Source organism: Lygodium microphyllum, unplaced genomic scaffold (assembly GCF_053477565.2).
Source record: "Lygodium microphyllum isolate KBCC unplaced genomic scaffold, Lygodium_microphyllum_v1.1.10 scaffold_207, whole genome shotgun sequence".
NCBI classification, from domain to species: domain Eukaryota; kingdom Viridiplantae; phylum Streptophyta; class Polypodiopsida; order Schizaeales; family Lygodiaceae; genus Lygodium; species Lygodium microphyllum.
In genome coordinates this window covers 96,334-124,223 of record NW_028229690.1, presented here as the reverse complement: position 1 = coordinate 124,223, position 27,890 = coordinate 96,334, and the positions used below count along the sequence as shown (strand labels likewise).

Sequence of the window (27,890 nt, the reverse complement as noted above, 5' to 3'; positions counted from 1 at the left end):
GTAGCTCTAACAAAACCCAACCAAATCCACTTATAGTAGACGAAAACCCTAAATCCAAAATTATAAGAGATTACCAAATTGCAATGGATCCCAAGCCCATTATTGCATGCTCAAATTACTATGCAAGTAACTAATGGATTTAGTTACCGACAAATCCATTAGCATGCATCGATAAAACAACCAAATTCATGACCTCGGCAATGGTTATGATAGCTCAAGTATCACTACCATTGCCCAAATAAAAAATTGCCACACAAAATAAAAGCAAATATGAACTTGCAGTATTCTCAATCATGTGTTCCCTCTCACGGACATGCCATGATCAAGTGTACATATTAATTCTTGCTCATGCCATATGAATCCACACCCCATGCAAATGCACCCTCAATAGGATATCCTCGAGCCAACCATGTTAATATACCCTTGCCATGACATCATAGAACCTTCTAGAAAATATATCATGTCATCACGTGAATCATTGATGATGTCATCATAGAACCTTCTAGAGCATATACCATGGCATCACTTGCATCATTAATGGTGTCATCATGGAACATTCTAGAATATCTTAGTTGCCCTCCAACACCTATAAAAGGAGGGGCTCGCCATAGAGCTCCTCAATCTTGCCTATGCCAGCCTTGGGAGCTCAAGGAGTCAAGACCTCCAAGTAAGTAACTTCAAGTTCCACTTCTAGTTCTTGTCTAGTCTTGTCTTGTCTCCTGTTAAATTGTCACCTTGTAATCTTGTATTATGAGATCTTGTCTAGTATGTTGTCTTATATCTTTTCCATCCCTTTCGGGGGAGATCTTGTAATTCTAATATCTTGTATCCATACCTACGGTCCTGGGTTGTGGGATTTCTCGTATCTTGTCAAGTTATCATTGTACCTTATGCCCCTATGTGGGATTATCATGTACTCAAAGGTGGATGCCAAGGGAGATAGTGGGACAAAAGATACGTAAGAAAGGTGACCCTCACTCACTATTAAAGATCTCAAAGGGGTGCAAACAATCGACATGGGGGGAACATTGCCCACCTCCCAATATTTTGGAGCCCGTTTAGGAAGCCCTATCTAGTTATTTTTTCCCTCACGTAGATAATATGAGTGGAGTTATTGAAGATTTGAAGTCCTCAATTAAAGAGCATTAAAATAAGTCACTCATTGATCATATTATAGGGATTACAATTGAATTATATGTCATTTTAACCTTTAAAAGTAGGGTACAAGAACTTGCAAGAGAAACATGGAACTTGGGCATTTATTTTGAAAGATGTTCATTCATCTACATGTGCTACAGACTATTCCAGGTCCTATACAAGTTATTTACAAGTTATTACAGTGAAACAAGGCACTAGGAGTCATTTTGGGAATATTATCCACTTGATTGTAGGTGTTGTAGGTTATCTCATAGCTTGAACAGGGCTTATACATGTCATTGAATGTGGTATTCATTTCCTATAGGTCTTATCCAAGGTGCTATAGGGCTTAGAGACCTTACTTTGGACCTACATGCGCTTGAAGAACCAAAACAACAAGTTTACAAAGGGTATTAGATTATTCCGTACATCAAGAAAAGAGTATTTCCAAAATATTCTAATCTAATTCAAAATTGGTGCTTGATAGCTCATCTCAAAGAGCTATTTGTTAGCTTTGATCTAAATTAGAAATTTTCTCCTTTGGATATTGTATTGAAAAGTTATAGCCATTTTTGTGACATGGGGTCTATTTGGACTACACTTTGATAATGAGTAGAAATGGCAAGAAATAGGGGAAATAATACAACCAATGAGGATGTCCAACAACAAATCAAGGAACAACATGATGCAATACCTAAGCTGCATTGTTCCATCAGACATATGGAGCTTATTTCTAAGTTAGATCAAGTGGTTGAGTAGATGGTTTAGCCAAATACTCAAACCAAGGAAGCCATGGAGATAAGTAGCAAAGCACTTCAAAGCCAACAATCATCCATAAAATTTGGTATCATGTAGTATCACCTCCTCCACCATCCTTGCTACCACTATTGGACTAGGGCTACTCCCTTATTGCAGTTGACTTAGAAGCTTCTCTACATTCGGTCTTGCACCATGGAACTTTTCTCCACTAAATGCATAATGTTTTATGCTCTATAGTAGAGCACTAGTCAATTTACTAACACATGCATCATGTAAGTTAATAGTCCCTTTCAATCCCTCATTGGCTAGTCAGCTTCCATGCACTCGCTTTACTAAGTTTGTGGTTGGCATATGAGCGATGTCCTCTATTAGCTACACAAAACCAACATAAATGTGTGTGGAGTGTAAGAAAATAGCTATAGCACATATCACACTACCCACTTTTATGGATTAGAGTTACCTCGCCAATGTAGATATCTGAGATGCCACCAATCATTGTAGCAATATTGCTGTCCAAAACCTTGCCTAAGGTCCACCAAGTGTGAATGAATTGGTACTATGTAGTTGCATCATCTTCTAAAGGTGCACATCTCCACATGTGGCACAAACACTTGTGCCCATCTTGGAAATTCTTGTGTATATATTGCAATTGTGTATTTGGAGACTTTATTCCCAATGGAGTAAGAAAGATCTCTCCATTCCTTACATCTGTTATCTGAACCATCATGGAGCATTGTCCGAACTGCCCTCCAATTTCCATTCCCATGAGCCCTCGAATAACAAAAGATTCCACCATATTCCAATCCCCCAAAAATAGGGAGAAATGAACAAAATTTTGAGATGCCAACATCTTGCATACTTGTGCCTATCATGAGAGTTATTTAGTGCATAAATGGATAACAATGTTAAATCTAGACCTACATGGTTAATCATTACACCGCATAATTCTCCTTTCATTGAATGACGTCCTTGCTCACTCTAAACTTACCAATGACACAACTATATCAATGATACCTTTTTGGCTAAGTGGAGCACTCGATTAAATATACATGTTTTGGCCTTTGGGTCAAATTCCTTTCTCAACTCGTTTGGCATATGAACATATGCAATAAAACCAAAGACTTTCAAATATGATGCATTAGGCTTTCTCCCTATAAAGTATACTTTAGGAGTCATGCCATGCACTATATCTTCAAGTCTAGTTCTATTCATAATATAAGTAGCTATTTGAAGTACTTGTACCGAAGAACACTTTGGCATATTTTTCTCTCAACCATCTAGGCAAAGGTTTATTATACTCCATTTGAAAAGGGCAAAGTTAGCTTTGATCCTAGCTAAAAAGTTTGGCAAATAGACACATGGATCAAAAGTTATGATGGCGGGGCAATCTTATGGATGTCTTATTTGCAAAAATATGTGGCATTATCTACCATTGAGGCAGAGTATGTAGCAACCATAGAGGCATGCAAATAAGCTATATGGATTACTCACCTAGTGGGAGATTTAGGCCTCGGAGAAGACATGCCATTCTTACACAATGATAGCGAGAGTGCTATTACTGTTGGCAAAGAATCCTGTGTTTCTTATGAAGACCAAGCACCTAGAAGTGAAGTATCACTTCACTCATCAAGTACTTCCTAAGGACAAGTGTATTGGGCTTGTCAAAGTTCATATTGATGATAATCCTACATACTTTCTAAGAGTCTGCCTGTCTCATAGACATGTCATGATCAAGTGTATGGATTAATTCTTGCTCATGCCATATGAAGACACACCACATGTGAATGCATGCTTAATACGACATCCTCGAGCTAACCATGCAAACCCACCCTTACCATGTCATCATAGAATCTTTTAGAAGATATGCCATGTCATTGCCTACATCATTGATGATGTCATCACAAAACGTTCTAGAATATATGCCATGTCATCACATGCATCATTGCTTATATCATCATGGAGCATTCTAAAACATCTTTAGTCGCCCTCCAATACCTATAAAAGGAGGGGCTCACCATAGAGCTTCTTAGTCTTGCCAATGCCAATCTTGGGAGCTCAAGGAGTCGAGACCTCCAAGTAAGTAACTTGAAGTTCTAGTTCTAGTTCTTGTTTAGTCATGGTATCTAGTCTTGTCTTGTCTCCTGTTGTCTTGTCACCTTGTAATCTCGTAGTACGAGATCTTGTCTAGTACTGTCTTGTATATTGTTCATCCGTGTTGAGGGAGATCTTGTAATTTTGATATCTTGTATCCATACCTACAATTTTGGTTGTGGGATTTTCCGTATCTTGTTAAGTTATCATTGTACCTTGTGCTCCTACATGGGATTATCTTGTAATCAAAATTCTTGTAACAAATCTTGTATCTAGTCTAGTCTCTTGAGCACTGTCTAGTGCTGCCATAACACTGCCCTTTGAAAAATTTGCACATTGCAAAGAGTTGATGGGCATTGGGTGAGGGTATCTCACATATTTACCTCACATGTTCTTCTATTCTTTGCTACCCATCTTACATACTAACCCTAACTATACATGTTCACACTCATTCATTATTCTTTGAGTGATAAGGCAATAAAGTACTACTCACAAGTGAGCTATTGAGGCACCAAGAAAGAAGCATCTTCTGTGTGTGTGTGTGTGTGTGTGTGTGCGTGCATAGGACTTCACTTGTACTAGTCCATATTGGTCAAACGAAGATTCTTGTATGAAGAGAATAGTTTCTTATAAAAGGTGAAGATTGTTGGAATTTTGAAGTTTGAGAAATCATTTTATTGACAATCAAACCTTTTCCTAAGCAATTATGTGCATAAAATTCAACTGTCTAGTGGTTAGTGATATGAATGAAGATTGAAGAAGCCAAGCAAAATGATTGCTTTGTCTGCCTTGCTATCCATACCTAGCAAATGGATGTTATAGCTTTGCCATGATAAAACTTCTGGAAAAAATGGATGGCCAACTAAAATTTTCAAGTAATTGAATGGATTGGTCGTGAATACGGAAATGGGAAAATTTGCCCTAAAATAATGAGTTAAAAAAAGAAACTCCCACAATGCTTCTAGGACTATTTACTAGTGCTATTCAAGCTTTAATTTTTGCTACTTCAGCCGTAGCTTATATAGGGGAATCCATGGAAGGTCCTCAAGCTTGACCAACCTCAAGGAAACTCTGAATAATCTATATTCACTTCAGTTTCATTCCCAGATATTCATAGATTTTAAATGATTCTTCATGATGTTATCATAATCTCCTAACAAAGTTCCAATTTACACCACAATATAGCCCTAAATCCTTCATGGTGCTCGTGATTCATTTCCAAGCTTGTCTAACCTCCTAATAGTCTCACAATATGTTATGTTTGAAGGAAAGCTTGCCCACTAACCTTATGAGAAAGAAATCATTGATATTGTAGCCATTTACATTGCTGGCAGTAGTGAGCAAACAACCTTGTATCATTGACCTAAGGGTCAACTCACCAATATTGTAGCCATTTACCTTGATGGTAGCAAACGCATTAACGGATAGGGAATCAACATTTAATGATTAATAGTAATTTAGCACCCCTTGAATACAAGTGTAACTAATAAAATCATAAGCTTTATCCAAATCCACATTCATTATAGTATATAAATATCTCAACATGTCATTGCATCACCAATCCCAAGCATTGAATTCCAAACAACATCCCAAATATCTACTATGGATAAAGATTATTGTTCCTCATGTAGCAATTTAGGCATCAAGTAGTTAATGTGTAAGTAAGGGCTTTCTATAATCTTGTTACATTCACCATGATTAAGGACCTGTAAAGCCATCTTTGGCATTTTTTGGCACCAATTGAATAATTCCTTGATGAATAAACCTCAATATAGTGCCATTCTTCCAACAATGACTAGGCATTCTCTGCACAAATCCTCAGAATGCACATCCTCAACAGTTGAGAAGTACCCACCTAAAAAAAACATTGTCTACAATCTTGGACTCTTTTCATAACCTTGATAACAAACTCAAGTTCTCCATTAGAAAAGGGATTGTGTTGCAACATCACAATAATAATTGGTCCAAATTTCTGAACAAGGTGACAAAAGACATAATAAACCTTTCATTGATAGGACTCATCAATCAAAGGTTTGCAACTGAAAATGGTCGCAAAATGCTATTTGAAAACAACAACAATGCCTTCTTTATCCTCGATAGAAACTCTATTTTGATCCTTAGTCGTCATAACCATTGTCTCTCCTATATTTTTAGTTTAAAAGAGAAGAAAGTTTGATTAGGTGCCTCCCTAAGAAGACTTTCCTTAGCCCTCAACTAACTAGTTTAAAAGAGAAGAAAGCCTCCCTAAGAAGACTTTCCTTAGCCCTCAACTAACTTAGGACACTTGAGCTCTATAATCCCCCAACTTTAATGCACTCTTAGTTTCTTGCAAGAGATGAATAAAGCACATATTACTAGGAGAGATAAGGAGAGCATTAAAATTATCATTCTAAATAATGAAACCATCTCAAGCTACCATCTTTCCAAAGTAGCCTTATCTTTCACATGTATCTTACATAAGACAATAATCCAATCCATAAAAATTTCCCAATTTCTCTCAAGTTTAGCAAATGTGTCAAAAAGATGAAAATCTCTCTTTCTCTCTCTCTCTCTCTCTATATATATATATATATAACCCATCCCATTTTACTTATATGCCTTCTATTACATATATCATGTTTCTTTTTAGTAATAGAAGGCATATAAGTAAAATGGGATGGGTTATATATATATATATATATATATATATATCATGTTTCTTTTTAGTAATAGAAGGCATATAAGTAAAATGGGATGGGTTATCTTGGACCACATTCATAAACCCACAATATTGCAAAAAATATAAGTTGAACTTGAATGGTGGGGTCATTCAAAAGTCTATGTAACATAAACTAGCTTGCACCCTTTGCACCAATATGCACTTATGGTGCCATCCATTCACCCTTTGCACCAGGGTGAAAACGATGTGATCAAGTAGCACATTGTGTGATATAGCTTAGCTTACTCGCTCACCGTTCAAGCCCTTGGCGGCATTAAATTCTTACGGTTTTGTGATGCAATTGATTTATTAAGGTACTACAATCCCCCATAGAGGTGAGGTAACTCTAGACGAGCCGTCTCTAGGAATCCAACTCAATCAGAACACACACACACACACACACACACACACACACACACACACACACACACACACACACACACACACACACGCGCGCGCGCATGCACGCACGCACGCACGCACAGTGCTAACGTAAACCACTCAATAAACTTTAGTACACCTAGTCATGCAAGTAAAGATGCTGCGTCTCTTGCAGGCAACCACAAAACTTTACAACTTCAGTAAAATTTAGAAAGGATGTTATTAGATGCCCATTTTTGACACTGCCATAGCAACCACAAGTGTGTAGACATGGAAGGTGGCAGATCAGATCACATTATTCTGTATATATAGCCTGCTCTGGACCACATGTATATTGAAGGTCAGATAGCTGATTCTGTGTAGGGGTGAAGTAGCTTTTTGTGCTTCATGTACCAGATCAAAGAACCTGCCATGTCCTGCGCGGAAGAATGATAAGATCTTTCTTCCCAACGGGAAGTTTTGAAGGTGGCTGTTTACACACACACACACACACACACACACACACACACACACAAACACACACACACACACACAGAGAGAGAGAGAGAGAGAGAGAGAGAGAGAGAGAGAGAGAGAGAGAGAGAGGGGGAATGCCTTTCTCATCTTTGTGACATTGTGCCTTTTTTCTTTCTTTACAGGAGATGCAAAGTTTTCCCTGCCTTTTCATTGCTTGAATTTGGAGATCAATTGCAGGAGCGACGTAAAGACCAGTTACAAAACCATTCGGTTTGCTACATGCAGTAAGTGCGCCCCCCCTTCTCTCTCTCTCTCTCACACACACACACACACACACACACACACACACACACACACACACACACATCATCATCATCATCATCACCATCACCACAAACATTCACTGCGGTAGTAAACATCCATTTTTTGCAAATCCCATGCTGGACATACTCACAAGAAGTTTTGACAAATTTCCACTAAAATCCTCACATTGTCAATTACAACAGCATCAGGAGCTTCTACAAGGGAAGCTATCATATCGCATACATAGCTAGGTGCCCTTGGGGCCAGGGGTCAAATGTCTAAAACTTCTTGTGTTTAGCCGTATACGCGTGCATTAGTATTGGTTTTGTTTTGCTTCATTTTCTTTTCCTCTGATACGACTTACACCCCTCATGTCATGAGAGGAGCTGAGATCTTAACATCACCCTATGCTAGGAGCCCTTCTACACATTCAACGCATCATGTTTGTTTTATTCTAGTGGTTTGTTCTTTTACATCCATGATGGGACATACCATGGTTGTGCTCTCATAGGCCATTTTTAATCTCTAGTAGATATTACGACTCTCTTTTTTTTCATAATGAGTAATTTATATTATATCAAATGACTACAAGAGTACAAAAAGTGAGGACTCAGATGACTGAAGGAGTACAAAAGTCACGGCAAAGAAGCAACAGAAATTGCTGAATGCCAAAGTCTTCCTTGGACAGAAGATCAATGTGCTGAATGAGATCCAATTGCGATAGCAAGGTGTTGCTGCACCTCGGACACGGAATCAAAAACAAAAAGCTCTCCGAGTTATTCAATTATGCCAACAGTCCCAAAAATGCAGGAAATGAAACAGAATCTTTATATATGGCTGTGCTAGATTGGGATATTTGGTCGAGCAAAACCGAGCAAAAACCCAATTGAAGGGGCATAGTGACATGCCAACCATAGCCCTCCAAATATCAGACAAGACGATCCAGATTTTCCGTGCCAAGGGGCACGAAAGAAAATGGTGGTGAAAGATTCCACATTGGTGGGACAAAAGCCAGCTGCCATTGGAAATTTGGCATTTTGCAAGTGTGGTGGCAAGAGGAAACCCACTAACCAATACACACCAAAGGAAGACTTTACATATGTATGGAGTGCTGTTGACCCAACCCTCCATGATAGTCTTTTTCCGCCAATCTTGAGATTTATGCAAGCCCCAAACAACATTAGCCTTGGCGACCAGCCAATGGTAGTCTTTAATCATAGGTGATGTACTTGATTACTTTTAGGAGTTGATGTGCAAGGTCCCAATCACGCCATGGATGATCAGAATCTAGGGCATAGTGTGGTCGCAAACTAGTCCCTCAAGTCCCTATATCCTTGGGGGATCCAAAAAATCCTCCAAGCGGGGCAGAAAAACATCATCTCTCTACGACTTAGCGGAGTGGTATCAAAGATAGAAGATGAGCCAGTCGTGCCATGCAATTAAGTTTAGGATGATCTTCTTACTTCCCATCCCACACAATCAACTTGAAGAGAAAGACAAGCCAGCTGTCCTATGTCCACCAAATGAGATAGCATGGAGGGGACCGGATGGGTCCCCAAGGCAAAGAAGAATGGGCTCAAAGGGCAGCCTAGAGTGCTTTGCACAGTCAATGGTCATCTGAACATTCAGTACATTGTGCAAGATATTCTTGCCCTTGATAAATCCATATTGATTAGGGTGCACACGGCTAGGGAGTTGCTTATGGAGGTGATTAGCCATGACTTTAGAGAAAATTTTATACATAGATCCATCAAAGAAATGGCTCGCTAGTGTTTTTGTATCGAGGGTGATGACACTTTTAGAATAACTCTTAATAACTCCCACCTTCCATGAGGCAGGGCATAATCCCAGTCTCCCAGACCTATTGGCACATGGCTGTCAAGGGTTTTGCCACATTGGTAGTCTAGGCTTCAAAAAACATTACATCTCTCTCTTTTATTCAACTTCAGTAAACCCCAATCATTTCAGCAACACAACTGTGGTTCTGTATGATAATAGCGAGAGAACACTCTTATCTAGAACCAAAGCAGAATTCTTACATAAAAGCATGTACCTTCGCCCATGTGTCTTTTATTAACTGTTCATCAGTTGATATGATACCTTATCTATTTGCAACAGTAACTTCACATTTTCCTGAGAAGAGAATGAAAGCTCCCACTGTTCACTGATTTCATATAAGTCTCTGCCAAATCGCAAGGGCAGCATCCAGTCCACCAGAAATCCAGTTGACATCATTCCTCAGGTACCACCACTGTGATTTTACCATTTTCTAAAAGATAGTAGAATTCCTCTATCGTTTGTCTCAATTGCAAGTGATAAGCCTTCCATGCAGCACCCCTTGTAATCCCGACGGCAAGGCCATAGCAGATCTCCCTGACGACGTTCGGAGCACACCTGGCAACTTCTGCGGCTACAGGGATTGCCTCGGGACGCGCTCTCAGAGTCTGCGGAATGCGGGTAGCCATCGCTTGAATCCGAGTCCTTCCTGAAAGGTCTCTGCGCGCTCTCTCTCCATCGGGAAGACCAGAAATGCTACATCTCTCTCTCTCTCTCTCTCTCTCTCTCTCTCTTAGCAGTTTGAGTTAATGAATTGAAATATTTACAAACGGTCTTCTAGCAAACTGAGCACACTGAAAGACAAGTAGAAAACACCACAGAACCAAAAGGCTACAAAACACATTAAGGCTATAAGAATACAAGAAGGGGATCACGAAGAGGACACAATTGGGGTGGTGCGGATGAGATGCATCCATGGAGCAGTCACCACTCTGAGGATCATAGAAGCCGAAACCATGGAAATAATTGCCATAATGGCAATCCTTGAATAGGGTCTACATGACCATGAATACTTGACAATGACGAATGAAAAATCAGTGCATTCCGTGTTTGCCAAATGGTCCATAGATGAATCCAACGTAGAAAATTGAGAAAGATACAGATGTTGTGGCTATAAAGTGGTGGTGCATGACATCTTGCCCTAAACCTAACAATTAGATGATTGTATGTTGACGTGTCATTGAAGTCCATACTCAGAAAATGAAACCCCAGACTAGTCTAGCAATTCGGCAAGAGATAAAAGGATGAATAGAAGTCTCATCACATGTAGTATAGAGGACACATCTACCATTGGAGATCTTGCAACTGTGCAACATATCCTTATGGGCAGACCCTTGATAAGAAGCCTCCATATGAAAACTTTCCCCTCGCAAGGAAGCTAAGACATCCACGATTGTAACAACTAATCATGCCACTTAGCTTTACTATTCCGAGTAGGCCAAAAAGTCATTTGGTTGCACAAAAGCCCAGTCCAACCATGGGTATAAAGACTGAAATACAAGCAAAGGGGAATGCTGTCTCTTTTTTTTTTCATAATCTAGTGGCTACCCTAGTGGTAAGCCACTTATTTTATTAATCGAGTGATTTGGCTTCAAATCTCCCTTTTTCTCTACCTATACTAAATAATCATGTAGAATGTAGGAGTTGAATCAAAGACATTCTTGTCACCAAAATGCTCTCTCTCTCTCTCTCTCTCTCTCTCTCTCTCTCTCTCGCGTTTGCATCACATCTATATGTTGTTGCAGGACTTGGCTTGACCACAAGATCTACATCGTTCTGTTTGCTGTACCACAATGTACAATGTGCTTGTCTATAGGTCATGTTACCATCTGCAGGTCACACATTCCATTTCCTTGAGATTGCACCACCTACAGGCTTATATCATGTTGTGTCATTTGCAAGTTGTTTGTGCTATCCGCAGGCCACTACCATCTATAGGTCATCTATCATCCGGAGGTTGTCTATCAAGATAGTAAGCTTGCCTATTGCACCTTCTATGGGTCGCCATGAAGATTAAAAGGTTGACCAAGAATTGTCTAGCGGAGTGCTACACCACATTGGGCGAGATTGATGCATAGATTAGACAACATGGGACTTGGGAGTATCTAGGGAGCTCACTTGGGATATTTTAGCATTATATGAGTAGGTGGTTGACAGAGTACAAAGATTTGAGGGGATCTCAACACCTGTGATCTCAACACGTGTTCACTCGACTATTGAAGTGAAGCGGGGGTGCCCTTTCTCATTTACACTTTTTGGACTATATATTGATGAGATCTTTGACTACATCTTTAGTTGGCCAGTACTTGGATGTCCCTCCTATTGTATGTAGATGATATTGTGCTTCTCTAGAGGGGCTACAAAGACGTTTGGATTTAGGATTCAATATACTATTATAAAATGGACAATGGCCTCTCAATTAACCTCAGTAAGGCCAAGGTTATGGCGTTTAATACTATATCATAGTTTTTACCTATGGAAAATAGTTTGTGGAGTATGTTGATTCTTATACATATTTGGGGTCTTATATACAAGGCCTACTTTCTCTATGAGAGAGGCAATACAGACTAAGCTCACACAGGGTTATAGAACCATTGGGAGGGTTGGAGAGGATATGCTCCTACGTACAGTTCCATCAGTCCTAAACTAAGATATGACTATTTGATACTCTGGTTGCATCCACATTGTTGTATGGAATCCAGATATGGGGGTCTAGCCTTGACCACAGGTTGTACATATGATGGACGAAGGTTGATGGAGAGACCATTGGTATCTATGAGTTCTAGGATGATCAGATGTAAAGCATTAGTCCCACATGAGATCATTAGAGCTGAGCTAGGGGCTCCTTTGATTGTGATAGATGCTCTTACTAGATCGGTTTCATTCATACACAGCTTATGGGATCTCCTTTGACACATATATGCATGTTTAGGCCTTGAATCCTCACGATAGCTTGTTGCAGAGGTTGATACATCATGTTGGTATACTACCCCCCTTTCAATACTTCCTTGATGTGCCATCTCTCACTTTGAGTCACTCAAAGATTGGCAAAATCTTAGGCATTTAAACTTTCATTAAATACAGTTGTTGCCCCTAGTTTCCTAGGCACTGACACTAGGAATAGGGTTTCATTGAGAAGCATGACTCTCAGTGATCACCTTAGGTCTCAATTGCTTTGTGACACACAATCATCCATGCATAATTAAAAAACCATCTCTAAGTACAAGTACTCATACCTCTGGCCATTGCAAAGCTGATTGTATACATTCGTAAAGTTTGAATCAATAGCATACTATCTTTCATGGCATCCAACTTAGTGTGATATACCATAGTGACAGCCAAAATTGAGGGCTTAGGTGACAATGCATCAGCCACCACATTCTTTTTCCCATCTATGTGTACAATGTGAAAGTGAAACATAGATAAGAAATTGGCCTATCTCATGTACTTCTCAAACAACTTAGTTTGAGTCAAAGAGTAGCGCAATGTTTGATGGTCATTTGGACTATGAAATCAACCTCTAAGAGATAATGTTTCCATGTTAAAAGTGTATGAATTACAAGCAATAGCTCTCCCATAAACCTATAAATTCCATTTTGCACCATGGAGAACATGAGTCTCATATGCCACACCTCAGCCATCTTGTCTCAAAACAACCCCTATGCTATTTCCACATGCATTACATTGAATAATAAATGGCTGACTTAGATTAGGCAACACAAGCACAATATCTGAAGTCATCTTTTCCTTTAGCTTCTCAAATGCTGAAATTTCCATTGCTATCCACTTAAAAGGCACACCCTTCTTTTGCAAGCATGCAGTCAAGACGCAATTTCAGCAAAGCTACACATGTATTTGCTATAATAGGAACATAGACCTAAGAAACTATGGATCTTGTGCACATTCTTTAAAGGTGGCCATAAGCGTATTGTTGAAAAATAGACAAATGATGTATGCTCCAGGAAGAGATGTCCTAAATCCCATATGCACAGTGAGGAGAATGGAACAACCCAACTACTATAAAGCATTGTACTTTCACAATGATGAATACAATATCATGATGCTTTCCTCTTTTAGTTAGTGTCATTGTCATTGTAAGTCTAATACATAGGATTGTCTTTATGAGTCCAAGCTTCCATCTTGAAACCTAATTCACTTGTGTAACTGTTGTCTACTCATTGTCCATGTCAACATGAATTTAGTATTCACCTTCCAACCTCCATAGCTCCTGCCATGCTCTAGATCCAACACTTTAACATGGTATCAGCAGAGCTCAACTGAGTATGACATAACTCTCCTCTCTACTCCCTCAATCCCTCTTAACCTCAGGTCAGCTCAAATCCAGCTCATGGTTCCATTTCTCACTTCCATCTCCACTTGACCTTGTGGCAGCCATAGCCAAAACAGCATCTACTTGACTTTGAGCTTCTGGATCTCTCAAACTAGAGCATATCTCTTCAAGCTCTCTCACTTGACTCCCTGGGTAACTTTCTCTCACTTCAAATACTGACATTGCCTTGGCTATAGCTCAACATTGATGAAGTTTGAGCTTGCTATTGAAACTGCGCTTGCTGATGTTCGTATGGCCTGCTCCTTCTACACGTAGTGCGATATTCGCCGTTACCATAGGGCAACTGAAGCTCTACCTCTAAGCTTTCTCTAGCTCAGAGGGTTCCCTAAATGATCTCCTGTATGAGCTGAAATTTGAAAAAACCAGTTGGGTACAGAAACCCTAATTGTGGACTCCATAGCCACTCAAGGCGTAAGCTCATCTTTCCTACATTTTCTCGCTTCTTTCATTTGAATCAAGTTCCTACCACTGAGATATGAAGTTTCCAGCAAGTCAAACCTCAGGAAGAAGATTTGGAGCAACCCACTTGAATTCAAGTAGTCCACCTGAAGATCAAGAAGACCACCTGAAATTAGGCAACATCAAGCTTGAAATCAAGCTAGTATCTTTTGATACTATTTTGTTTGTGTCTCTTGACACATTGAAGTACAACTCTGTTGTTGGCTGATTTACTGCTGATTAAAAATGGCAGAGCTCGAACAAATAGCAAAGTTCAATGGAGAAGGCTTCCGTGCCGGGAAGGAAAAGGCAATGTACCACCTCATGAGGAAAGACCTCTGGGATCTCTTTGAAGATGATGAAGGTGATGCAGATGGCGGGAAAGAAGATTCAGAAAGTGGGATCTTGCAGTAGCTCCACCAAAAACCAAAGAATGGAAAAAGATGAATAACAAGGCACTAGGTATCATTGCTTGGGGACTAAGTGATGATGTGCTACATCATATCTTTGGCATCAAAGATGCTAGAATTGCTTGGGAGGAACTTGACAGGATCTTTGGTACCCAAGCAAAGAATTCAAAAGTAAAATTACTCATGCAGTTTTATAAACTGGATATAAGACATAGTGCTTCCATGACAATACACATTAACAAGTTCAAGAGCCTAAAAACCCAGCTTGCAACTCTTAAGAAGAATATTGATGAAGATGAAGCAATAGCTGTATTGCTTGCAAGCGTAAATAAGGATCCATATGAGAATCTTGTATCCACCCTAAGTAATGTTCCAAGTCTCTCACTTAAAGATATTCAGCACTCACTACTTGATGGAGAAAGCAAAGTTAAAAGCAAGGATGCAAAGGAATACACTACCAACAACAGTCTCTTGTACACCAAGGGCACTTATGGAGCAAAAGGTCGTGGTTGAGGACTCAACACCAACAACAACAAGGATTGGATTATATGTCATTACTGTGGCAAGATTGGCCATACAGCGAGTGAGTGTTTCCACAAGAAAAGAGTACAGTAGATGCAGAATAATCACCACTAGAACCAGTTCATGAATGAAGAAGAAGAAGAAGAAGATGCCTCCGCTACCATCAACAACTCTGATAGATTGTTCTAAAGAATTTTCATTTTTTCCCATAGTGGATCTCTATTTTTTCCCCTAGTGGATTTGCTTTGTAAAAACCCTTGCCAAAGATGTAAAGTTTTAAGTTTTAACTTGACTAGGTTGCCTATGAGCTAGTCTCCCGGGCCATGTCACCATATAGGGACTCATCATTTGAGGGGGGGGTGTTGAAAAATAGACAAATGATGTATGCTCCAAGAAGAGATGAATACAATATTATGATGCTTTCCTCTTTCGGTTAGTGTCATTGTCATTGTCAGTCTAATACACAAGATTGTATTTATGAGTCCAAGCTTCCATATTAGAACCTAATTCACTTGTGTAACTGTTGTCTACTCATTGTCCATGTCAACATGAATTTAGTCTTCACCTTCCAACCTCCATAGCTCTTGCCATGCTCTAGATCCAACATTTTAACACGTATTGCCTCAAACTTTGCAAGATCCATATGAATGCTATCAATCGGTAAAATGTGTCCCAAAAAATGGATCTCATGCACAAGAAAACTCACTCTTCTTATCATTTATAATCAACCTATGCTTATGCAACTCATTGAAGACAATGCCCAAATGTTACCTATTCTTTGCCTCATTCTTTGAATAGACAATCATGCCATCAAAGAAAGTATGCAAAAATCTCCTGTGTGGCTTGAAGATACGATCCATCATCCAATTAAATATGGCATGAGTAATCATAGGTCCAAAAGGCATGACAAGAAAATCATATAACCCAAAAGATGTCCTAAAAGCTGTCTTAGGCACATCCTTTTGACTAATGTGAATCTAATGGTAACCACTTTTCAAATCAATATGGCTGCATATGGCTGAATATGGATGCTCCTTGCAATCTATCCATAACATCATTGATCTTGGGGATCATAAAGTGATTCTTTATCGTGATTTTATTTAAAGAGTGAAACCAAGTACATTGAAAGGTGATTTTTCATTATTTGTAGTAACAGATACATGGATAAATTCTCCTTTTAACTTTACATCCAAGGTATGGGCCTTGCCCTTATATTGAATAGTAATAGTGAAACTTCCCAATGAGTGGTGTGACTAGCTCTGCATGGCCCTTGCATGCCATATCAACTTTTGCTATGGGTCCCATTTCATTCTTTTTGATGCCTAGGCAGAGTGATATGTCTGTGGAAATGAAGCTGGATGTGCCCCATTGCCAAAGAAGATTAATGCATATTGATTTCTGATTTTGCCTCTGCATAACTCAATAGTATCATCATTGAGCTGATCACTAACAACATCTGGCATCAAACCAATGGATGTTTTGGGCTTCTTTCCCTTGGGATCTCCTTGATTTTCTAATTTTTCAGCTTGTTGCCCATTGGAACAATTCTTAGCCATGTGACCCCTCTATTCACAAAAAATGCATTTATGTGCAACCCTTAATTCCCTACATTGTGCAATTGTTTTCCAGTCCTTTCCTTGTTGTTTTGGCCTCTTTTCAGCCTGATTTTCAGATCTTCCCCTTTTCTCAACCTTTGAAGGCTTCTTGGAAGCCCAAATCCTTCCCTCGTAGCAATGCATCAGTTGTAGTAGCTCTTTCTATGAGTTGAGACATGCTAGATCTAAGATATGGTGGATTTAATGCAAAAATCCCCAATTCCTATAGAAAGCCCACATACATACTTTTCCACTTGCTCATGAGGTGGAACTGGATGATAAGAAGTCATTGGTAGCAAGGCATCCCAAAACGTCTTATTATATTGTTTCAAATTCTTGCATTGTGTTGTATCTAGCTTGTTCCTAGTTGCCATAATGTCCACCTTAAATGTCTACTCAATCAATTTGAAGCAAACATTTGCTTGAATTGTATCCATATTGGTGGTGCTCTACCTTGCATCAAGAGCGTGGACCACCACTGCAATGCATTTTGCTTCAAGAAAGTGGCTGCCTTTTGAATCTTTGAGGATTCAGTGAAGTTGCCTTCCAAATAGGCTGCATCGAATTGTTGAATAAAAGTCAAAAGTTTTCAGCCTATCTTGTGCCCCACTAAAGGCCTCAAATTTCACTATCTTTCCACCCTCATCATGGTTCTTTGTTACCCCTTTGGGAGTCAAGTTATCATACATTGAAAAGTGGTGCCACCATCAAAGTATCCCGGCTGTCCTATACTTACATGTATGCTCGATTGTCCAAAACCCATTGGATTGGCACTATCAAGATGGCCTTGCATTTGCATATCCAATCCTACTAGTACCATTTGCTTTTGTTCATCACAATATTTGGTGCATCTTTAGGTTGCGGTGGTTGATTAATCTATGATAACAATAAGCATAGAATTCACATAAACTGAAAATGTAAATGTTACCACTGAATCTTGGACATTGGACAACTTGTTGGCCCCAAAACTAGCCTCCCTTGCCATATTTCTTCATCTTGAATTGCAATTTGGATAGAATACCATGAGATTCCTTGAATCTCGTTCGCTCTCCAATTGCCTCTTGTTGTCATAAATAATCACTAAGCCTTCAAACCGATTTGCTCCTTAGTTTGCTCGGGAATTGGCCTTCAATTTTGCTCCTTGGGTGGCAAATACATCCCCAAATGTTTATTGGCACTTGAATCTTGTGAAATTTCCCAATTTCAATGACATCTCTAGGTCTTCAATTTTTGAGCATGCTTCTTGAGGTGCTTGTCAAACCCTAATTTTTGATGTAAGTTAGTGTTTACAATGGAGATTAGTCAAAATCTCCACCTTCAATGGTTGATTTTGCTGGAAATTGTTGGGAAAGGATGAGAATAGGTTGGAGGATGAGAGAGAATGTTGAAGAGAGAAAATCCAAACTTCCATCGTGAAAAAATGGAAGAAATCAATTGCTCCATCTCCATTGATAGAATACCTCGACAATGATGTTGCTTGGTTGAAATAGCCCTCAAATTACTGTCATCTATTACTGTAGTCTCTTTTGGATATGTCACCAGCTCTTGGAGGGTCTCTTGCTGGTTAGAGATGGCCTATCAAATATTTAGCAGCAATGACAACCTTCTCTCTCTTTTTTTTTTCCGTAAAAGGTAATTGTATTAATTACGAAAAAAATACAAGATTACTTGATTACAAGATACATGACGACAATCCAAGCCATCATGTGAAGAGGTTCTAAGTACTACAAGTTACAACGTCATGGCAAGGACGCGGAGGAAATTGCCATATGCCAGGGACGGAAGTCCTCCGTAGAGAGCAAATCAGAACGATGGAGAAGAGCTAACTGCCAATACAAGAGGCCCTTAAGCCTCACAATATGCCGCTGAACATTATAGGCGGAGTCAAACAGAAAAGCATTCCAAATGGTCCAGTTATGCCAACAGCCCCAATATCGAAGAAAGTGATACATGAGCTTCATATGTGGCTGTGCGGGAGTAGGGTATTTGGGCTGGCCAAAAACCCAATCAAAGGGGCGCAGGGTGATACCAACCACCCCTCGCCAAACAGCCGACAAAAATAACCAGACTTTCTTAGCGACGGGTCAAGAAATAAATCGGTGGCGGGCGGATTCCATAGTAGTGGTGCAAAAGAAATAGGTGCCATTGGAGATTCGTCGCTTGGAAAGAGCCGAAGCAAGCGGAAGACCACCAATCATCACTCTCCAAAGAAAGACTTTATATTTAAAGGGTGTCTTGTTCAACCAGCCCTCCATCACAGTTGCCCTCCACCATGACTGAGATTTACGCAATCCCCATAAAGCATTCGCTTTAGTAACTAGCCATTGATGATCTTTAATCAGAAGATGATACACTTGGTTAGCAGAAGCTTTGCTCAAATTCAGCCGGCCTTGTAGGTCCCAATCCTGCCAGGGATGATCCGAAGCAAGGACAGGAAAGAGTTGTCTGCTCTGGAGCACCGTCAAAAGCTGTTCCCATAAAGGCCTATATCCACGAGGGATCCTGAAAAGCCTCCTAGCTGTACGAAACGATATAAGCACATTGCGACTGGCAAGGGTGGCATCCGCAACCGAAGACAAGCCCAAACGTGCCATCCGGTTGAATTGTGGTCTAAGCTCATGTTTACCTTCCTACGAAAGTAAACGCGAGACTGCCAATAATTCCAATCGAAAAGAGTTAGTAGCTAAGCGATCCTCCGTTGGATGCCACTGAGCCTTTTGAAGGACGTGTTTCCAGGAACATACCAAATGAGTAAGCAGCGATGAAGAAGAACTGGAGAACCGCGAATCAGCATTAAGAACATGCTACCAAGAACTCCGGATTTGGGTATTGCCATGCAGAAGCCCGTGGCCCTCAAGGAAATAACGGGCTATAGCGACCCATGGATGATGATCCGAGCACATGGCGCGGAAAAGAGACCAACGGAGTGCCTGCATGTGAGTTTGGGCATCTAAAATAGCTCCGCCACCCATGCGTTTGGGGGTGCACGCATGCGACCACGAGATCCAGGAAATATCTGCATGCAATGAGTCCTTCTTCCATAGCATGAAGCGAATAGACTGAGTAAGAGCATTCAGAGTCGTAGTAGTCCAGGGCAACAGTGGCAAGAAATATGTGAGCATTGGCAACATAATTATCTGGGCTACTTTGAGGCGAACATGGAAGGGCCAGGCCTGAGACTTCCAATACATAAACTTAGCCACCATTTTATGAGAAATCCACTGCAGAAGCTGCTTTGGGGGAACATCAACACCCAAAGGGTATCCAAGATGCCTGACAATGGAGCCACGATGAACAACCAGACCCTGCCAGTCCAAGGACTGCAAATCCGACTCCGTGCAGCTTAGAATGGCTGATTTGAGCGCATTGATACGAAGGCCTGACGCCTGACCAAAGAGACCCCAAACATCCAATGCTTTTCGAAGGTTATCCTTGTCCGCACGCAAAATCATAAAGGTATCATCCGCCAGGGATTGGCTAATGAAGTGCTGTCCTGTAGGAAGCGACAGTCCGGCCAACTGAGAAGAGGCAGCCATATGAGATAACATGGAAAGAACTGGATGTGTCGCAAGGGCAAAGAATAGAGGGCTCAAAGGGCACCCCTGTCTGACAGAACGAGCAAGGACAAATGGCTCAGTAACACCTCCGTTCAACATGACTCGCGAAGACGCCGCAGCACTAATGGTGTAGATTAGATGAGACATCCGAGCACCAAAGCCCATAGCAGACATAAGTTCAGCAAACGAAAGACCAGTCCAGATAGTCAAAAGCCTTTTCCAGGTCCAGTTGAATCAGTACTACCTCCTGATTAGAATGCCTGGCATAATCAATGGCCAATTGAGCATTCAAAACATTGTGCAGAATATTTCGGCCCTTAATGAAACCATACTGGAGAGGGTGCACAAGGGCAGGGAGATGCTTATGGAGCCGATTCGCCATTACTTTGGAAAAGATTTTGTACATTGAACCCATCAAAGAAATTGGGCGCCACTGTGTCAACTTAGATGGCGAAGGAACTTTTGGAAGCAGTTTAATAAGTCCTTGTTTCCATGAGGAAGGCATGATCCCCGTTTCCCACACCTGCTAAAACAAAGCCTGCAATGGTTTCGCCAGCTGGGTAGCGAAAGCTTCAAAGAACTCATTGGTGAGACTATCCCAACCCGGACTTTTATCCTTGGGCAAGTGTAACAAGACGTCCATAACCTCTGCATAGTAGCTTGCATGTCCTGCGGAAGCTGATTGCAGACCAGGTCATAAAAAACCGAACGGGCCTGAGTAATTTGGGCTGAAGTTGGAGAAGCGGAACCGAGAAGGTCACAGAACTAATTCCTGCACATATGCACAATAGTCTGTGGATCCAGGATAAGGTGGCCTTCTGCATCCTCGAGTCTGGTCATATTCTCTCGAGCAGGAGAGGCGTGGAGAGCTCGAAAGAACTTATGGGTCTGACATGCACTATCTTGCAAAGTCTCTGTCAGATGTTGCAATTTGGCCTGCTGATACGATTTTAACTGGAATTCTTTAATAAGATCGGCCACCCGCATGGCCTGTGCAAGCAGAAATGCATCATCCGGAGTGTCCACCAGCAGAGAGCGAACCAAAACCAGCAGGTCCTCCGCTGCCTGTCGACGGCGCCGACAAAGAGAGGCATGATAGATCCCATACTGCCGAGCAACCCGCTGCACATTAGAGAGCAATCTTTCAAATGACGCAGTGCCCTGAGAGGAAAAGTCCAAGAAGAATCTGTCAAGCAATTGCTGCATATAGCCCTGAAAAATTGCATGCTTCAAGTAGGACGAGTTGAAACGCAAAGGGAGTCTCTCCAGAAATTACTTGAAAGGTGCAATGGGTTGTGCAAGCAACTCGAACTGCAGAGGGAAATGGTCCGACAAGGCATATTGCTGCAACACTTTTATTTCGAGCATCTCAGGAAGAAAATCATCATTCTGCATGATATATATACGGTCCAACCGCGACCATGTTGTTGCATACTGGGCCGAATGGAAAGTAAACCCTGTAGAAGACGGGTGTAGCCAGGACTAGAGATCTTGCTTAAGAACAGCAAGAGCCAACTCATGCCACATACGACTTTCCGGCGCATCCATTACCGAGTGCTCCGATGTGGATTGGGAAGAATCAACACACATATTGAAATCCCCCATGAAGAAGCCCCGTCTGCCAAGTGACAAGGAAGTCTGCAAAGTCTGCCAAAGCTCCCGGCGAGATAACGAATCATTCGGAGCATAGAGGCCAAGTAACCATAAGATTTCCCCTTCGAATAAAATTTCAACCACCAAAAAGCGGCCATGAACATCATTTTTAATAAGAACAGGCTGATATTTGGCATGTACAATCATGAGCACACCCGAATAATGCATGGCCTGTGTTCCTGCATAGAACAAACGAAAGCCATGGCAATCCACAACTTTTTCGGCGTCACCGTGACTCTTGTGCTCAACAGCGCACAGGACATCCCACTGATTCTCATACAATGCAGTCCACATGGCATGTTGCTTGTGTCGAGAACAAATTCCTCGCACATTCCACGTGGCTATTTTCATGTGTATGCAAAACAAAATCAGGTACGAGGCACAGCTTGCCTCGATTTGACTTTGTCGGCGAGAATGTCCAGGACTCTCTCATCCAAGAAATCCGCCAACACCGCAAAAGAGTTCTGAGGACCAGATTTGGAAGTAGACGGCATATCTGCTTGCTTGGGGTTGGAACGTGGATAACGACGGTCCCACGGGGTAATGACGTTGCCTTTGGTATCAAAAGCCAGCTTTGCAGGTGGACCCTTTAGACGATCCGAATACATTTTCTTGGCGGGCTAAGGACGGGGGGCTGAGGAAACCATAGCAGGAGCAGAGCGCTCGGAAGACAACATTTCCTTCCTGCGCATATATGTACGCATGGAATCTTGTGAGGTAGTAGGCACAGTACTCTCCATGCCAGCAACAATCCTGTTGTGGGAATCCAGACCCGAAACTTGTTGTTTACCTTTGGCCAGAACTTGGGGTGGGTGGATAGTATCCAGCGACGGAGCATCACACACCATATCTTCCATGGGCGGCGCAATATGGCCCGCATCTGAAATGTGTTGCTGCTCTGGGCATTCGACCATAAAATGCCCCAACTGTCCACAGGAAAAGCAATGGCCTGCAAAATTGCCCCATTTCAAACGAAAGTGTAACGGATGCATGCCAGAGCAATTGAGGCGTAACCAAGCAGGCCTTTTCCTTGCAGTGTCCCATAACATGCACAAGCGGTTGCGATTCATAGCCCTGAGACTGGGAGGGACCAGAACCGTCCCCACAACGGCCATAGCATCCTTCAATAGCGGCCAATAAATAGCCGGACAATTTTCCACTTCTACCCACACAGGGCATTCACGTTGCAGCAGGCGCTGAAAATCTGCCATCGGGCGCCATGGAACCACATGAACCAACCGACGATAAAAAAACAAAGGCAGTTTAGACAGGAGAGCAGCACGGTGCGTCTCAGTTTTCAAGAGGACCTAAAAAAAACCCCGGGACCCAACAAAAATCTCTTCAACACATTCCCCTTGTAGCAGACTCTGCAGCCATTGGCGAATACGGGAAAGCAGTGGGATTCGACCAGTGAAGAAGAGTATCACAGCGCGATCATAAAACACCGAAAAGGAGCGTAGGACAGTTTTTGGGTCGACAGTAGCTTCCAGAACATCGTCAGGTGCAGAGTCAGAAAAGGCTTCCTGATTATGTTGAACATATTCGCCAAGCAGAGTGTTGGCAAATTCCAGCAAATGCTCCCAGTCCACATCCTGAGAGTCCACAGAATCCGAAGCAACTTGCGCATAGGAACGATCCTGAAGAACACCTATCTCTTCTGAGGTATGCTTGGTACGTTTACCCGCAGGCTGGATGTTAGGACCCGGGGGCATCTCTTCAGTGCACGGAACCATATCCTCCGGTTCCTCAGCATCAGAATCCGGGCCAAGTGCTGCCACCGTTCGGTCTATGAAATCCAGATCCAAACCAGCCATCTTGTATGACGAGCTGATCTCGAAGGAGGACTGACGCACAGTGCAGATCACTGTCGGCTGAGTTAGAAATCTGCACCCCTGTAAGCTGGTTTCGCACACGGCGGAGGACGACCCTCAGGACGTCACACGAACAGGTTGCAGGCGTTAAAAGTCTGGGGCGACCACCACGGTGGCTGACTGGCGAGGGCAGCGTTCGACAGGCGTGGGGGGCGACCGACAGGCGAGGGCGGACATCAGGGGTGGGTAGAAATCAGGCGTGGGTAGAAGCCCTGACGCACAAGGCGGACGGGCGTGAAGCATGCGCAGAGCCCGCAGTTCAAGCGGGCGACAACAGGGTTGGAGGCGCAGCTGACGGGCCGCCAGATGCAGGCGACGAGCCTGCGGGTGACGACACGAGGGCGGTTACAGGCGACGACAGGGAGACAGGGCGGCTGCAGACGTGGTGGCACGACAGGCAGCCGACAGGGCGGGACGGAAGGCGGGACGAAACAGGGCGACGCGCAGGGGCGAGACGGCAGAGGTGCAGGGCCACGTGACGGAAAGGCGACGGACGAGCTCACCCGACGAAGGACAGACGCCCACAACCACGATCCGCCATCGCCTCTCTCTCTCTCTCTCTCCCCTCTCTCTCTCTCTCTCTCTCTTCAACCTTCTCTCTCTCTCTCTCTCTCTCTTTGTGATTTCTTCAAGCTACTGGAATGAGCCTCTCTCTTTCTCTCTCTCTCTCTCTCTCTCTCTCTGTGAGTCTCAAAAACGTTTTTTTCACTTACATGGGCAAGTTTTGCCCAAACTAATTTCAGCATTATCCATATTTATTGAATTAATTATCATAGTATTAATTTTGAAAAATAATTTAATAATTGTTTATGGCTCAAAAAAATAATTTGATTGGCCAAGAATTAAATTGCTTAGGCCAATTTATCACCCAAGTGATCCTGAGCAATTATTAGTTTGGAAATCGGCTAATTAAATGTTCTAAGCCATGTTTGGACCTTGGGTATCATCTAGTACTTGTTAGGCATAACTTACCACAACTTTTGCCATTGGTACCAATTGATATCTTGGGGTCTTGGGTTCCACATTGTGGCACCTCACACGTGCAAGTCACATTTGCACATTTGATTAACTTTTAATCAAATGCTAAGTAAAGCATTAAAATTTCATGTCCTTATGACAATTTGAGATAGGGACTCCACTTGGAGGAGGCACAATGGTAATGACCCATTGAAGAAAGGCGCCATGAGAGACATTAGTGACCTACCTTTTTGGACCAAAATTTGGACCTTTTGGAAGTGCTAATCCATCTTGCTGAAAAGGAATAAAGTCCATTTAAACTTAGTGCCATCCAAAATTTTGATAGAAGCAATGAATAGCTCCTTAGATAGACACTTGGGTGGGCCTTGGGGTCCTTTTGGCATAAACCAATCTTGAAGGAATAGGCATAGCTGCTTCCATATGGGGTTAGAGATAGTGGCCATTGATACTCTAGAATTGCTGAGGACTTTTCTTGGTGTCAAGGGTACAAAGGTTTGATGGACACAAAGGAGCTTTGACTGTTTCAGCCCATTCTAATTTGTGTGCATTTCTTTTCTAATGTGTCTAGGGTGTGCTCACACTGGGACCAACCACATGCATTTCTTTTTTAGTGGCTAGGCAGCATATTTTCGTGGCCAGAAGGGGGGCGCCTGCCTTGGGATTTGTACAGCCTGGTTGGACAGCATTTACTGCTGCCAATTGCCTGGATATTGTGCCCCAATTGGTGCAACCAACCTGATCAGGTTGGCCAATTTTGGGCTGGTGATGCTATTTATGGGCAGCCCCCACACACGGCAAATCATCTTCTTTTGCAGGTTGAGCACACTCAATCTTCGACTTTCCTCTATCTCTGTTGCTGCCACAATCATCAGCCTGACCCAATGCCCTCATTGACACCTTGGGCTGCTTGTAGGGACTGATTAGTCCATCATTTTATTCAGCCTTAGTGCAGATTATCACTTTATTCTCTTCTCTCTTGCCGTCTCTCTTTTCTCTCTGTGTTTGTGTTTCTCTTCCTTTTCACACTCTCCTAGATGCTTGCGCTTGGACATGGAAAGAGGTTGCTTTGTTCTTGCTTCTTCCTTGCTATTGTGATGGCTATTGGATTTTGCTTTGGATGCACACTAGTGGAGTTAGTTCCATTGCTCTCATTTCTATTTATGTATTCATTGTTTTGTTTGATCTCTAGCTTTTGCTGCCATGTTGTGTCATTCTGACAGTTAGTTGCTTTGTTGCTTTTCATTGCAAGTGTTTGCATGTGTCTCTCTAGTTTCATTTGTTCTTTTTCCCTAGAAGAGTGAGGTTCAGTTAATAGCTACCTCAATCAAAAGAGGCCATGGTAAAGTACAATACAACCCTTGTATAGGACAACAATGGTAGATCACAATATAGCAAAACAGAGTCTAATACAAGGGCTGTATGAAAATGCAATCAGGTCTATAATGCCAAGCAATTCGTGGCTCTAGATGGAAAAATGTGCCTCAGTTTTATGTATTCTCTAGTTTCTTTAATCTTTCATTTCTCTTGCAAATCCTCAACAACTATTTGGATTTGCATAGCATGTGAGTCTAACCTTTGGAAAGGAGGCATCATGTATGAAAATTCCATTGCCCTATTGTATGAGCATGGCACCTAGAGGCTAGTAGTGAGTACATGACCTCAGGTAGCTCTGCATCCTAAGCATCTTTGCTTGCACATTTCACCACCTTCAGCAAGCATTTTTGTCTAACTTATAGGAGGATATTGCTGAAAGAATAGCATAGTGCACGTGTGAAGAAGACTGTGGAATCATTGCTAGGGTTTGCACTGAGGAAACATAGAGTGTACAACCACAACAGAAGCACAAGGAGAAACACAAACACAGAAAGCAAAAAACTCAAACCTTGAAACGCAAACCTCAAAACTCAAACATAGAAACTCAAACACAAATAGAAGAAGGCAGAGAAAGAACACAATTCTGAAGTGAATGAATGCTGTAAATGAACGTAAGAGTATACAATGTGCCCAAGGGTAGAGCAGAGTGTCGGAAAGTGATGCCCATTGTAGACGGATCCCAAGTCTATGACCACTAGTCGGAGTGTAGGATGAAGAGGATGCTGTAAACTCAGTGTCAGAAGGGCCTGGAGCACCGAATGCAAGTAGGAGAGGTGTGGAAGATGGAAGGTGGCCCCTAGATGAGTGTAGACACAAGCTGAAGATGTCGCCAAGATGAGGAGGAGCACCAACACCTGTCTGCTGGAGGAAATGACACCAAATGCAAGTAGTTGGAGTGTGTAGGAACTGACGCCTGGCTGGTTTGGAACCAAATGCAAGCTACAAAAGGTGAGGAAGATGCTGGCGATGGTTGGTGGATGCCAAACATAGCCCGGCAGAGTGTCTCTTAGTGGGCGGCAGCTATAGCAAGGGGCGCCAGGCATTGGAGTAGCAGCAGATGGAGTGGCAGCAGTTGATGGGGCTGGAGAGCCACGCGTGTGTGGACTGATGGCCTGAAATTTGCACTCAAGGGTAAGAAACCTACACAAAAGGGATTGAGACTGAATGGGGGCAGCCTGTCTATTTATAGATGAGGATGGACCCTCCCAAATTAGGGTTTGCTGAATCCTCTTGAACCACGCCGTGTTTTAGGGTTTTCATTAAATTAAGCTTGTTTTGGGGCTGTTTAAGTGGCTAATCAGCATGGAATGCATTTCTTACCTCAACTGATGCCTGGCTGGTTTGGAACCAAATGCAAGCTACAAAAGGTGAGGAAGATGCTGGCGATGGCTGGTGGATGCCAAACATAGCCCGAAAGAGTGTCTCTTAGTGGGCGGCAGCTATAGCAAGGGACGCCAGGCATTGGAGCAGCAGCAGATGG

The 27,890-nt window shown here is 42.1% G+C and overlaps 1 protein-coding gene across 3 annotated transcripts in view; it reads left to right on the top strand.

Moving 5' to 3' along the window:
• The first annotated feature begins 7,251 nt into the window (after positions 1-7,251).
• LOC148008298 (glutathione synthetase, chloroplastic-like) overlaps positions 7,252-27,890 on the top strand; it is an 85,365-nt gene continuing 64,726 nt past the window's right edge. Inside the window, exons 1-3 of one of the 3 annotated variants that reach the window (XM_087674334.1) lie at positions 7,788-7,806; positions 9,944-10,067; positions 10,158-10,317. Coding sequence is in view for 2 of the 3 variants with exons in the window: in XM_087674332.1 (XP_087530458.1) it covers positions 7,495-7,531; positions 7,705-7,806 (139 nt within the window). In the remaining variant the exon portion in view is untranslated. Of the gene's footprint in view, positions 7,532-7,704; positions 7,807-9,943; positions 10,068-10,157; positions 10,318-27,890 lie in introns of those variants that run through there. The other 2 variants (XM_087674333.1, XM_087674332.1) reach the window with 2 other exon arrangements.